General features: G+C 39.5%; 1 protein-coding gene and 1 long non-coding RNA gene across 2 annotated transcripts in view; one reads left to right on the plus strand and one right to left on the minus strand.

Annotated features, from left to right (window-relative positions):
* Positions 1 to 15,307, minus strand: part of lrp1ab (low density lipoprotein receptor-related protein 1Ab) — a 408,853-nt gene that overhangs the window by 99,470 nt on the left and 294,076 nt on the right. The window contains exons 32-41 of the mRNA XM_034172428.1: positions 14,425 to 14,574; positions 14,160 to 14,300; positions 12,935 to 13,063; positions 11,060 to 11,191; positions 10,851 to 10,985; positions 10,630 to 10,759; positions 10,412 to 10,538; positions 5,006 to 5,157; positions 3,496 to 3,620; positions 3,016 to 3,390 (exon numbers count right to left, since the gene is read on the minus strand). Of these exons, the coding sequence (XP_034028319.1) occupies positions 3,016 to 3,390; positions 3,496 to 3,620; positions 5,006 to 5,157; positions 10,412 to 10,538; positions 10,630 to 10,759; positions 10,851 to 10,985; positions 11,060 to 11,191; positions 12,935 to 13,063; positions 14,160 to 14,300; positions 14,425 to 14,574 (1,596 nt within the window). The remainder of the gene's footprint in view (positions 1 to 3,015; positions 3,391 to 3,495; positions 3,621 to 5,005; positions 5,158 to 10,411; positions 10,539 to 10,629; positions 10,760 to 10,850; positions 10,986 to 11,059; positions 11,192 to 12,934; positions 13,064 to 14,159; positions 14,301 to 14,424; positions 14,575 to 15,307) is intronic.
* Positions 355 to 15,169, plus strand: LOC117512387. The gene is made up of 3 exons (XR_004561287.1): positions 355 to 367; positions 2,837 to 2,841; positions 15,007 to 15,169. It is a non-coding gene; the product is annotated as an uncharacterized LOC117512387 (long non-coding RNA).

The raw sequence follows: 15,307 nt of genomic DNA on the forward strand, positions 1-15,307 counted from the left end.
TAGGACACAACATGGTTATGGCGGTGCCATCCATTGTTCCCCCAATAGCAAGCTTGGTGTAGAACCAGCCGAGTGACTGTCACTGGGGCCGTTATGTCATCACTTTGGAGCTTTATATTAATGTGGATGTGAGAACTTTTCTGAGATGCATATTGTGGGGGGCATTTCGATGTTCCCAGGATCCCCTGTGAACCAGGGTCCCATGTTTTCCAATTCTGCATGTTTCCCAGGTAGAGGCTTCTTTGTTCCCAGGGTCCTAGGCTACCAAGATCCTATGTTTTCCTGGGATCAAGGTGCTTTCTTTACCACCAGCACATAATGGAAATTTGGAGGGACAAATTCAGAATTACTGAGGACCACATGTGGGGTGCCCCAAGGGTCAGTCCTTGGGCCGTTGCTGTTTTTGTTGTATGTTAATGATATAAGTTTGGTGTCAAAGTCTGTGCGTTGTATTTTGTTTGCCGATGACACGACTGTGTTCAGTAGTGGGGACATTTTGGGACAACTTTTGGAAAGGATGGAGAAGGAATTATTAAATTTTAAATATTGGTTTGGTTCTAATAAATTGTCTCTTCATTTTGGTAAGACTAAGTGTATTATATTTGGAAATAAGCCCAGGAATTTAAGTAGAAACTTATCATTGAACAATGTTGAAATTGAAATTGTATCTGAAACTAAATTTCTTGACATTTTTATTGATGATAAATTAAGTTGGAAAACTCACATAAATTATGGCAAATCTAAAATTTCAAAAGTTATTTCAATTTTGTACAAAGCACATTATTTTCTCCCCCAACATTCATTGGTCTTGTTGTATCATTCATTACTTGTCCCCTATATGACCTATTGTATTGAGGTTTGGGGAAACACGTATAAAACAAAAACAAATTCAGTTTTTTCTGTTACAAAAGAAAGCTATAAGAGTTATAAGTAAAAAACCATGTTACGAACCAACAAACTAATTGTTTGCTTCTCTGGGTATTTTGAAATTTCAAGATTTGGTGGATTATTTTACATTACAGATCATGTAAAAAGTTAAAAATAATCTTTTGCCTCTGCACGTTCAGGAGTTGTTTAAAATGAGGGAGTCCAGTTATCATTTGCGAGGAACATTGATATTTGAAAGAACAAAGATTCGAACTACTGTTAAAAGTCATTGTGTTTCTGTAAGAGGTGTTAGAATTTGGAATAATTGTTCTGATAGCATTAAATCATGTGGTACATTGGTAGGTGTTAAAAGGCTCTATAAAAACAATGCAATTTCTTACTATAGTATGTTATATTAGGCTAATTGTTTTTGTGGTTCTTTTTTGTTTATTTGCACATCATATTGGTGATTGTTCTGTTACATTATTTTCTGACTGTTACCTTGTTTTGGGTGTACGGGGTGGGCGTTTATAAGCTTTTGCTTCAGCCCATGCTCATTCGGCCGCACCCAACTGGGAAATAGTTTGAGTTGTTGTGTTTTCTTTTGTTTTTTTGATTTGTTATGTTAGAGATTTTTATGTTGGTATTTTGTTTATGTGCGTGCTGAATAAAACTCATTAATTCATTCATTCATTTATTCAAATCTGAAAAAGATGTTCCCAAGTTCTGTTTACAGATGAGTTATACTGCAAACTCATCAAAGGGGTCTTTGCTAATTGTCACACCTTTATGGCTCTCAGTATACACTAACAGGCCTACACTTTGATAAACTTATCAAGCGGTTGAAGAAAAAACATGCATATTCACCAGAGGTGTAGACAGTTTTATAAATATAAGTATTGTGCAAAAAAAAAAAAAAGGCTTGTACATTTCGTATTTTTGGGCAAAAACTGACCATATTCTGAATTCAACTCCAAGCGCAAACAATTTTTACACAGTACAGTCTTTCACTGCAGCAGGGGTGGTGGCCAAGTGGTTAATGCGCTTGGTTTCAGTGCAGAAGGTTCCAGGTTCAAATCCCACCCCTGCCACATTTCTCCATGTAATGTGGGGTTGCGTCAGGAAGGGCATCCGGCATAAAACCTTTGTCATTTCAACATGCAGATCCACCTCGGATTTGCTGTGGCGACTCCGAGTTCAAACAAGGGAGCAGCCGAAGGGACTGACTTACAGTCTTTCACTGCAAAACTTCAATTACATTTTCCTTATCCTCCTGAGACAAAGCCTGTAGTGGACAAAAAAGTTAAATTGAAATATACTTTTTCTCCCTTGGTTCTCAGGAGGATATATAGCATGAAAACAACTGAAATTGTATCAAGGCGATTTAGAGATCCCAGAGTCTCAAACCCCTCGAGCAAACACCAAAGCAAATATTTTCTTATCCGTTCATAACAACAAAAGCTAAATTTTATTTTTTTGGTCTAAAGGACACCCATACCTTGATAATGAAAATCAACTTTTCAGTGACTTGCAAAAGATGTAACATGATAACCAATGATTTTGTTGTGTTTAGTTGGGAAAACATATGACCATGGTTACAACAGACCATGGGAACATCTGATCCTAGACACATCACACCATGGTAACATAGGGCTGTGGGATCATAGGACACTGAAAACATATGGCCATGGTTACAATGAACTATGTCATCACAGGACCCTGGCAACATAGATGTGTCCCCATATCTTGTGGCATCTAGCATTGGCTACATCATTCCAAAATGGGATGACATGACAATCAGACACCCAAGCTGCTCCCTCTTCTGGAGCATGGAGGTGTTATTTGGAATTCTGAGCAATGCGGCTACTTGCCTCTATCAACACATGAAATGTAATGGGAACGTAACAATAATCCCCCCCACCCCTCGTTTCAAATAACCTCTTGGTTACAAATGTGTGTAGGTGTGTAGTCACAGTCGGTGCTGTCCATCACAGCAGATAACAAGAGCATGCATGACACGAGCATTGCACGGTGGTGGGGACAGTCATGAAAAGATGGAGTAAGAAGGTTGTGGTCAAAGCAGGGTTTTTCTAGACGCATTTTTTTATTTTTTAGAGAGCAGTGTGACAGAGTGATAACTCCACTTACTGTCCACCACAATCTTTCTGTCTGTGCCATCATCGTTGATCTGCTGGATATTCCCAAAATGGATGTCGCTGAAGAAGATGCGGTTGGCTCCCTTTCCTCCGCCTCCGTGGTAATCAAAGCTGAGGGCTATGACATTCTTCATGTGGTCGGGATCTTCAAAGGGTTTGATTGGTGCGTTAAGGTTGGTCTCATCTGATAGGTGGACGCTCTTCAGAATAGTCCGCTCCGAGTACAGCAGGTATCCATCATAGTCACGGCAGCTACGGTTGTCCTCAGCCAGCATGCCATGAGCACATGCACAAGTGCGTGCACCATTGCCACGGTAGAGACACAGCTGTTCACAGCCACCGTTGTTGTTTTTGCAGATGTTTGTGCCTACACAGAGCATGACGTGTACTGTTAAACTAATATGGAGCTTGATTAAACCTGCTGTAACATTTCATAAATGCCTGTAGTGTTGAAATTTTTTCAGATTGCTACCTTGTTGTCTGGCTCTGTTGAAGACCTTGATGTCTTTGAGCTGCACACCGATGCCCGTCCTGAGCTGAACAGCATCTGTGGCGTTATCCTTGTTGCCTCGTTTGATAGACCCGTTGGCATGTGTCCTACACAAAAGCCAACAACGCACGCACATTACTGCAAATCTTTCACATGATGCCAAAAGCTGTTTTACATTACAAAGTTAGAGCTATATATGTTTGGACAGAAACTATACAGTATTTATTTTTAAATGGACCAAAAATAATTGAGCAATAACCATGATGGCGTGACTGGTTAAGTACTAGAAGAAGAAAAAAGTACCCCCTTGATGCACGGCCACTCAGTTTGTGGAGTTTTCAAAGATGGCTGGTTCTATGTAGATTTGCTATACCATACTGCCCCCCTCGCCCCCCCAAAATAAATAAATCATTTAAATGAACTCTTAAGGGCTACGTAACACTTGAATTCAGCTGTAGACCTTATATCTTCTGATTTGTCAAAGAAATAATGAGGTAATAACAAATACCTGAGTCATCAAACATTGTGCTTTTGGTCCCTTAAAGGTGGTTGATAACCCCGCCCAAAAATAATGTAATTCTTACTTGCCTCAACCCAACCTTTATGCAATTTCCCTCAAATTAAAACCAACTATCTGGACTGCAAACTGATATTTATTGTTGGGTTTCAACTCTAACATGCCATGATAAATAGAGACGAGGTTGAGCCCAGCCAAGGTCAGCACCCGTTTATACCAGGTGGACCGAGGCAATGCACATGAAGTGTGTTGTAAAAAGATGCAGACAGGTAGCATAGCCAGGAATTAAACCCAGTTTTACATATTGGTACCCCAAATACTTTTTTCAATGAGCTCTACATGCCTATAAGAAATGTTTATCAATGTCCAATTACTTAAAGCTAGAGAGCCTTACAAATTTCACAAAACTGAGAAAATTTTGTTTCTACCAAAATCCAAGCATGAATATACAGGCTTATTTTTGTAACATGTTGCAAAATTACAGTTCATTTTAATGAAGAGGACATATTTATCTGGGGGGAATTCAATAACATAGTTCTGAGTGAATACTGTCTTTTCCTTCATCACCATCATGCAGACCAACTACAGGAGGAAGCGCGTGTGCGCATGTGTGAGGTTTTGAGATTACCTGCAACCCATCTGACGTTAACACCCATAAGCTTTCTTGTAAATCACTTCCAAATCTACTAAATGTTGGTCATAGCATCTGATCCTTTGAATTTCTCCCCCTCTGGGGTTAAAATCCTAGATTGTTTCCAGACAGGATGAATTTTGATCATACTGACAAAATCATATTATGAATCACTTATCTAAATGCTAAGGAATAAAATTATGGTAATGCCAAAGAAAATTATTTTTATGTCTTAAATCTTAAAAAAAAACCCATGGCACTATATCTTTAAGGATCTAAGAATAAATGACACATAAATGATTGTAACAATGGAAGAACACAGTTGAATAAATACTACAACTGACCGATCACTCCAGTAGATGTATTCTTCAAAAACAGAGATAGCAAACATGTCCATGTTGTTGGTAGCCAGCACCACCTCCCTGTTCTCTCCAGTCTCCAGGTTGATCCGCTCAATCTTGTCTGTTCTGGCATCGCACCAATACAGCAAACCCTCCTACAGGCCAAAGTAGGGATTGAAATAATGCTGATTATTTAAGAAAGTTCAAAATATGAAACAGCATTTGAGATACTGGCACACTGATAACATATAAAATAATGTCCCAGGTTTTCTCTTCAAAATTTTTTTTGGTGAACCCTAAAACCCTAACACTTCATCAAAAGCCATTTTAAAAGCTGAATTTTGCTACTGATATGAAAGATGACAGCTTGTGTGTTTTCAAGCACAAGTCGCAATAAACTGTATACTCACTGCATTACAACCCCAATGAAGTTGGGACGTTGTGTAAAATGTAAATAAAAACAGAATACAATGATTTGCAAATCCTCTTCAACCTATATTCAACTGAATACACCACAAAGACAAGATATTTAATGTTCAAACTGATAAACTTTGTTTTTGTGCAAATATTTGCTCATTTTGAAATGGATGCCTGCAACACGTTTCAAAAAAGCTGGGACAGTGATCATGATAAAGGTCATGATTGGGTATAAAAGGAGCATCCCCAAAAGGCTCAGCCATTCACAAGCAAAGATGGAGCGAGGATCACCACTTTGTGAACTGTGTGAAAAAGTAGTCCAACAGTTTAGGAACAATGTTTCTCAATGTTCAATTGCAAGGAATTTAGGGATTCCATCATCTACAGTCCATAATATAATCAGAAGATTCAGAGAATCTGGAGAATTTTCTACACGTAAGCGGCAAGGCCGAAAACCAATATTGAATGCCTGTGCCCTTCGATCCCTCAGGTGGCATGGCATTAAAAAAAACAACATCATTGTGTAAAGGATCTTACTATGTAGGCTCAGGAACACTCCAGAAAACCATTGTCAGTTAACACAGTTTGTCGCTACATTTACAAGTGCAAGTTAAAACTCTACCATGCAAAGCGAAAGCCATACATCAACAACATCCAGAAACGCCGCCGCCTTCTCTGGGCCTGAGCTCATTTGAAATGGACAGATGCAAAGTGGAAAAGTGGGCTGTGGTCTGATGAGTCCACATTTCAAATTGTTTATGGAAATCATGGACATCGTGTCCTCTGGACAAAAGAGGAAAAAGACCATCCAGACTGTTACCAGAGCAAAGTTCAAAAGCCAGCATCTGTGATAGTATGGGGGTGTGTTAGTGCCCATGGCATGGGCAACTTACACATCACACCTTGGAGAGCTGTTACACCAAGTGGACTGACATGAATCATGGCTCCAACAAAAGAGATGTCAACTGAAACAAAGGAGAGGATTATCAAACTCTTAAAAGAGGGTAAATCATCACGCAATGTTGCAAAAGATGTTGGTTGTTCACAGTCAGCTGTGTCTAAACTCTGGACCAAATACAAACAACATGGGAAGGTTATTAAAGGCAAACATACTGGTAGACCAAGGAAAACATCAAAGCGTCAAGACAGAAAATTTAAAGCAATATGTTTCAAAAATCGAAAATGCACAACAAAACAAATGAGGAACGAATGGGAGGAAACTGGAGTCAACGTCTTTGACCGAACTGTAAGAAACCGCCTAAAGGAAATGGGATTTACTTAGAGAAAAGCTAAACGAAAGCCATCATTAACACCTAAACAGAAAAAAACAAGGTTACAATGGGCTAAGGAAAAGCAATCGTGGACTGTGGATGGCTGGATGAAAGTCATATTCAGTGATGAATCTCGAATCTGCATTGGACAAGGTGATGATGCTGGAACTTTTGTTTGGTGCCGTTCCAATGAGATTTATAAAGATGACTGCCTGAAGAGAACATGTAAATTTCCACAGTCATTGATGATATGGGGCTGCATGTCAGGTAAAGGCACTAGTGCAAAATACGACAACGGACTGTTAAATAACTGAAGTCGTACATCAAGCAACAATGGGAAGAATTCCACCTCCAAAGCTTCAACAATTAGTGTCATCAGTTCCCCAACACTTACTAGGTGTTGTTAGAAGGATGATGTAACACAGTGATGTAACACAGTGGTAAACATACCACTGTCCCAGCTTTTTGAAATGTGTTGTAGGCATCCATTTCAAAATGAGCAAATATTTGCAAAAAACAAAAAAGTTTATCAGTTTGAACATTAAATATCTTGTCTTTGTGGTGTATTCAATTGAATATAGGTTGAAGAGGTTTTGCATATCATTGTACGAGGTCTATTTGAAAAGTATCCGACCTTATTATTTTTTTCAAAAACCATATGCATTTGAATCACGTGTGATTGCATCAGCCAAGCTTGAACCTTCGTGCGCATGCGTGAGTTTTTTCACGCCTGTCGGTTGCGTCATTCGCCTGTGAGCAGGCTTTGAGTGAGGAGTGGTCCACCCCTCTCATCGTTTTTTCATTGTTTAGGAATGGCTCAGAGACTGCCGCTTTGCTTGATCAAAATTTTTTCAGAAACTGTGAGGGACATCAAAGTGGACACCATTCGAGAAATTCAGATGGTTTTTGGTGAAAATTTTATGGGCTTTAAAGAGATTACGGAGTGTTACTGTCGCTTTAAGGACGGCCCAGAGCGACTGGTGGTGCGCCGCGCTCCGAAGCCGCCATCGACAGGCTGAACGACCATTTCATTTCTAAACGGATGGCTGTCTGAATCCGTGATTGTGTGCAATTTCTGTGGTTATCACAAGAGCTGGACATCAACCATTTTCCGGCAGATTTTACTTTTAACAAGAGATTTTGTCATGGAAAGCCGAGCAGAAGTTTTGCGCGTCACAATGGATTCGCTACTGGAACGAGACAAAACCACCTCCATTTTGGTCTCACAGGACGGCTTTGAGATGGCGTTCAGACAGCTGTCGGTGGTTTTTCCATCGAGTGATTATCCGAGAAATTGTGGATGTGCCTGGACATGCCAGAACATGTCCTGTGAGGCTTCATCACGGCGTTGCTTTGCGCCATGCGGCACCGCCGCAACGCGCGAAGCCTCCTCTCCTCTTTCCATGACAAAAACTCCTGTAACAGTGGAATGTGCCGTTCATTTCCAAACTGGACGCTGTGTTTTATCCGGGATGTCATCTGACTAGCACAGGAATTGTGAAAAGATGTGGACATCAGCACTTTTTCGGCACATTGAGACAGACGTGCGGAGGAATTCCGCGAGTCGCGGCGGTGCCGCATGGTGCAAAGCAACGCCGTGATGAAGCCTCACAGGACATGTTCTGGCATGTCCAGGCACATCCATCCGTTTAGAAATGAAATGGTCGCTCAGCCTGTCGATGGCGGCTTCGGAGCGCGGCGCACCACCAGTCGCTCTGGGCTGTCCTTAAAGCGACAGTAACACTCCGTAATCTCTTTGAAGCCCATAAAATCTTCACCAAAAACCATCTGAATTTCTCGAATGGTGTCCACTTTGATGTCCCTCACAGTTTCTGAAAAAAGTTTGATCAAGCAAAGCGGCAGTCTCTGAGCCATTCCTAAACAATGAAAAAAACGACGAGAGGGGTGGACCACTCCTCACTCAAAGCCTGCTCACAGGCGAATGACGCAACCGACAGGCGTGAAAAAACTCACGCATGCGCACGAAGGTTCAAGCTTGGCTGATGCAATCACACGTGATTCAAATCCATATGGTTTTTGAAAAAATAATAAGGTCGGATACTTTTCTAATAGACCTCGTATTCTGTTTTTATTTACATTTTACACAACGTCCCAACTTCATTGAAATTGGGGTTGTAAATAGACTTCATTAATAACTGCAGAAACTGACAAAAACCTTGATCATACAAATACATTTCCTTTTATCAAATGTACATATGGAAATTAAGTGTAAAAACTCTTAAACATAACTAAATTAATAAAAGACACAAAGCAAAGATGCTGCAAAATTAATTAAAAGCTTCTCACTATCAATTCATTTAAAGACTGTTAAGCATTAACACTGAATTCTTTCAGCCTATCGACGCAGTATTGACTGATTATTCATATCTGTTTGTTGTCTTTGTGGAATTATGCACTGGACTATGAAACTACAAAGTAATCAGATTTTATTTATCTGAAATCCAGCGTTTCCCCTGTAATAGTACAGATCTGGCAGCCGTGTTATTTTTATTTATTTTTTTTATAGCACCAGTGAGTGCTCAGATTAGTGGTGCAGCTCTGAGGCTGTGATAATCAGAGACCTGTTTTTTTTCTTCTTTCTGTTCTGTTGCATTCCACATGTGAGTGAAATATGATCTGTTATTCTGTCGTGTGAAGCAGCGGACATTTGCGCTGCACACTTGTGTAAGCCTTAATGATTAATTAAATATAGCCTCATATTTTAAATATGCAAAATACTACACAAAAATCTTTACATATTTGGTGAAGAATAATTAAAAAAAAACACGAGGGATGAAAGATGACAGCTCAGAATTTATTTCCCTGTTGGCTACAAACACAAATCAAACCCCTTTTGATGTTTTTTTTTTTTTTGTCAAAAATATAGTTGTTATAAAGTAATTTTCATATGAAGAATTTTTTTCATGGAAAAATGAGCTAAAACATAATCCTGTTGTGTGAACAGGGGACTTTTGCGCTCCACACCCCAGAAGCACCTTAATAAGCTTCATAATATGTGCACGTTTCATTGCACAGCCACGTTAACTGTTAAATTTGTAAAACTGTGGAAAAACTTTGATTTATCAAGTTTAAACTTTCAAGAACCTGATTTGAAAATGAAAATATTCCTGATCAAATAAGAATTATTAAGTGAAAAACACCGTAACAAAAAAAAAAAAAAAAAAAAAAAAACAGTTTGTAAGCTACCTTTTACATTTTCATGTGTTTGAGGTTCAGTGTTAAATATCTCCAAAGTTCCACAGTTCTATGAGTGTTTTCACACATATTCTCCTGATCCTATACAACACATCATTTCAGCCTGACAGCTCATCTGAGACCTAAAAGAAATACCTCTAAAAGCTTTAATTTTACTTCAGATTTTTAAAAGACCCCATCTTGATTTGACTTACGTTCTCAGAAACAGGAAATGTCATCTATTAATATCGGCAGTTTGGTCATAATTCTGAGGCCTTTTTTTCTCCTTTCTTTTTATTTGTATATCTTTTCATACGGTCTCTTACTGTGCTCATTCTGTTAAACTGATGTGTGTGTGTGTGTGTTTACATGCATACAAAGTTATACATCACTTACAATGTGGATCAAGCTTAACCAGATGAATAATTATAATTGTGAAATTTAATAAAAAATAACTTTGAAAGAAGGAATAACGGCAATTGTTCTTAGTACAGTGTAGAAGTGCAGCAGTGCTTAGCTGCATCACCTTATAGTCGACAGAGATTCCATTGGGCCAACTGATGCTAACACCGACCAACACCAACCTCTGGGTACCATCCAACCGAGAACGCTCGATACGGGGGTATTGACCCCACTCAGTCCAGAACAGATAACTGCACAGAGATGAAATTTACAGGAAAAGGAGGAAACATGTGGTTGAAAGTACACAGAGAGCAGAACAGAGTTACTACTTGTGAGGTTTACCCTTTGACTGGGTGGACTGTGATGGCTCTGGGTTTGTCTAGACCCTGAGAAATGACCACATAGCGGAAGGAGCCATTGAGTCTGGCCACTTCAATCACATCAAAGCCCTGGTCAGTCCAGTAAATGTTTCCTACAAAAGAACAAGGTCTTTAATGCCCCATTATCGACGCTAGTGCAGCTGTAGAATGTCCACAGATGCTGGGTGGAACACAGAACCCCACCTGCTATCCAGTCAACTGTGATCCCCTCCACCCTGCCAATGCCGTTGGTCACCACATCTTCTCTCCATGTCTGATCTCTCTTTGCCCTGCTGATGGTGCTCAGGCCCATGTCCACCCAGTAGATGGTGTCATTCTCTGAAAAGCACAATGCTGCTCTATAAATCTGTTTTATCTTGAGACTGAAGCCATTCTATTACCGCTGTGCTCACCAGCATGGAAGTCAATGCCAACAGCCAGTGAAGTGCCAGACACTGGAACCAAGGCATCCGATTTGTCTGCTGGGTCCAATGGAATTCCTCTGATCCCCTCATGGACAGAGTACAGCAGGAAAGAGCCCATACCTACACAACCACAGTTCAAAGTTCAACCAAGGAAACCCTGCAGATGTACTGTACAACCACAATTCCAATGAAGGTGGGACGTTGTGTAAAATGTAAATAAAAACAGAATACAATAATTTGCAAATCATCTTCAACCTATATTCAATTGAATACACCACAAAGACAAGATATTTAATGTTCAAACAGATAAACTTTATTATTTTTGTGCAAATATTTGCTCATTTTGAAATGGATGCCTGCAACACATTTCAAAAAAGCTGGGACAATGGAATGTTTACCACTGTGTTACATCACCTTTCCTTCTAACAACACTCAATAAGTGTTTGGGACCTGAAGACATTAATTGGTGAACCTTTATAGGTGGAATTCTTTTCCATTCTTGCTTGACTTCTGTTTTTATTTATGTATTTGAATTTTTTTATTCATTTTTAATTATTTATTCAATTTTATGTTGACTTGTTTTATGTAAGGCACCTTGAGACGGCTTTTCCTGTGATTTGGCGCATTATAAGCTAATTAAATTAAATTAATTAATTAAATTTAATAATGCGCCACACATTTTCAACAGGTGACAGGTCTGGACTGCAGACAGATCAGTCTAGTACCCGCACTCTTTTACTATGAAGCCACACTGTTGTAACGTGCAGAATGTGGCTTGGCATTGTCTTGCTGAAATAAGCAGGGATGTCCCTGAAAAAGACATTGCTTGGATGGCAGCATGTGTTGCTCCAAAACCTGGATGTACATTTCAGCATTGATGGTGCCATCACAGATGTGTAAGTTGCCCATGCCATGGGCAACTTACACTGGTAACAATCTGGATGGTCTTTTTCCTCTTTTGTCCGGAGGACACGACGTCCATGATTTCTAAAAACAATTTGAAATGTGGACTCATCAGACCATAGCACACTTTTCCACTTTGCGTCTTCAGAAAGTTCTCCAGATTTTCTGAATCTTCTGATTATATTGTGGACTGTAGATGATGGAATCCCTAAATTCCTTGCAACTGAATGTTGAGAAACATTGTTCTTAAACTGTTGGACTATTTTGTCATGCAGTTGTTCACAAAGTGGTGATCCTCGCCTCCATTTCAATTTTCAATTTCAATTTATTTTCATTCATAAAGTGCCAAATCACAACAGAGTTGCCTCAAGGTGCTTCACACAAGTAAGGTCTAACCTTACTAACCCCCAGAGCAACAGTGGTAAGGAAAAACTCCCTCTGAGGAAGAGACCTCAAGCAGACCAGACTCAGAGGGGTGACCCTCTGCTTGGGCCATGCTACAGACATAAATGACAGAACAATTCACAGAAACAATTCACAAAACGAATATACAGATGCTTGTGAACATCTTTGCTTGTGAATGGCTGAGACTTTTGGGGATGCTCTTTATACCCTGTCATGACACTCACCTGTTTCCAATTAACCTGTTCACCTGTGGAATGTTCCAAACAGGTGTTCTTTGAGCAATCATCAACTTTCCCAGTCTTTTGTTACCACTGTCCCAGTTTTTTTGAAACGTGTTGCAGGCATCCATTTCAAAATGAGCAAATATTTGCACAAAAACAAAAAAGTCTGTCAGTTTGAACATTAAATATCTTGTCTTTGTGGTGTATTCAAATGAACATAGGTTGAAGAGGATTTGCAAATCATTGTAATCTGTTTTTATTTACATTTCACACAACGTCCCAACTTCATTGGAATTGGGGTTGTATGTGCGAGATAAATGACACGCTGTTTCACCTTCACAGGACTGCTGCCCGGTCTTCAGGCTGTACCCGGCAGTGCACATGCATGCCCTGGTTGTGGGCGATGTAGGCAAACACAGCTGGGAGCAGTCACCATTGTTATTACTGCATAGGTTGATGCCAGCTATGAAGGATGAGAAGAAGAAAGTATTTTGAAAAGGAAATCCTATATATAAAGGGCCTTATGCACGTACCTCTGTCTGTGCACAAGTATGTGTCCATGTATTAAGGCGGCACTGTCACCACTATCCCCTCAACGGAAAAACTGCAAAACACGCTTCTTAGATACGATCCATCAGGCCAATTAACAGCACAACAAGCCATATTATTACAGAGATTTGTAATAAAATGCTCATAAAGGAGCCATTCAGTCATGCTAACGTTAGTCGTTAGCATCGCACTATGTGATGTCATTCAAGACATGAATAATTAAATCAATCATAAGTCACTGCTTTAAGGCACTGACCTTGGTCATGTCATCAGCCACAGTCTGAAAATAAACTCAACACTTGTAAATAAAAAAAAAATAAATAAAACTTTGTGTTCATCTGTGCATCGCTAACCAGCTTTACAGGTGCATACCACCGCCTACTTTATCGGAGTGTGTGGAATTGTGGCATAAGTTATTCTGTCAATACAGAATGTGAAACTGTACAATGAAAAATAAAATAATCAAAATGTACAATAAATATCATAACATTATTAGGACACAGCACAAATGTGATAATTTTAGCACAACAATAGAGCACAACACATTTAAGCACGCCGCTGGAATCAGAGCATCAACGCAGTAGTTTTAGGCTATAAATAAACTACAGCACTGTGCACACCCCCACCAAGGAAAATTACTTATACCATTGGAACTGCAGGGCATACAGAAAAATTTAAGCAAACCACTGAAATCAATGCATCAACATGTTCAATTTATGATATAAATAAACTACAACACTCAGAGTACATACATACGTCCGGCAACAAAAAATGCTTAAAACCTGTAATACCAGGGCAAAGAAAAACCCTAAGCAAACAGTAGATAAATGATGCGCTGATTCCAATGGGGTGCTTAATTTTTAAAGAAAAACAATGAAAATCTGGCAACTATTCCTATTCACCTGACTGAAGATAGGTGCCTCTGCTAGTAGTTTTAATCTGCACAGAGCACAAATGCAACAAGTCTAACAACATGCACCCCCCACCACCTTTAAAATAACCTTACACACCTTTCTGCACCTCCTCATCATATATCCTCATGTGCATCACAGGGGATGTGTTTTTTCGTAACACCTTCCAGTTTCCACCATTCTTCTTATCGCATGTTCCGATGTGGTCGGTTCCTTGGTCTGCCCACCATAGCTTGTCACCTACGGTACATTTTGACAATTCAGTAAATGTTCTTACTTTACAACTGATGATGTGACAACACTCATCTTACAGATCAGAAAAGTATTCATGGTAAATAAAGATTGTACAGTTTTTTTCCCGTACCCATAATAGCCAATGCTGTTGCCTTGTTAAGTTTGCCTTTGGCACCTTCCAGGACCTCCAGTTTAGATCCATCCAGCTGACAGTGGTTAATGGTACTGTTCCCTGAGCTGATCCAGTACAGTTGCTCTTTTTCATAATCAATAGAGAGCCCTGATAAATAAACAAACAAACAGAAGATCATTATTGTCCAACCCATACCAGTAAAGAACAGCGTAATAATTTACTTTATTATATGGCTGTGACGCTACGCGCGCTGATTGGCTGATTTCCGGTCTGATATTACACATATACATATCAGATCGTTACCATGACAATTGGTCTGGATCGTCTATCACATTCGTCACAAACCAGAAAGGTAAAAACATGATTAGAAAAACTAAGGCAGAAATGAACATACTCCATAAATATCTAAACACCATCAGAAAAAACACATAGATTGAAAGCTTACCAGATAATGACCCGACCATGTGTTAGCAAGTTCTTCATGGAGGTGAAGAAAGCAAACAGGTTTGACTATGGGCCCAAAACTGTCAGCACCTCTCATATTTAGGTGATACCGCAAGTTTGCATGTTTATATACAGTGAGGAAAGTAAGCATTTGAACACTCTGCGGTTTTGCAAGCTCTCCCACCTAGAAATCATGGAGGGGTCTGAAATTTTCATCTTAGGTGCATGTCCACTGTGAGAGACATAATCTAAAAAAAAAAAATTCCGGAAATCACAATGTATGATTTTTTTTATTAATTTATTTGTACGAAGTCTGTTAGAAAAGTATCCGACCTTTTTATTTTTTGCAAAAACCTGATGGCTTTGAATCACGTGTGCTTGCATGAGCCAACCTTGAACCTTCGTGCGCATTTTCACGCCTGTCGATTGCGTCATT

Source organism: Thalassophryne amazonica, chromosome 6 (assembly GCF_902500255.1).
Source record: "Thalassophryne amazonica chromosome 6, fThaAma1.1, whole genome shotgun sequence".
Classification (NCBI taxonomy): Eukaryota; Metazoa; Chordata; class Actinopteri; order Batrachoidiformes; family Batrachoididae; genus Thalassophryne; species Thalassophryne amazonica.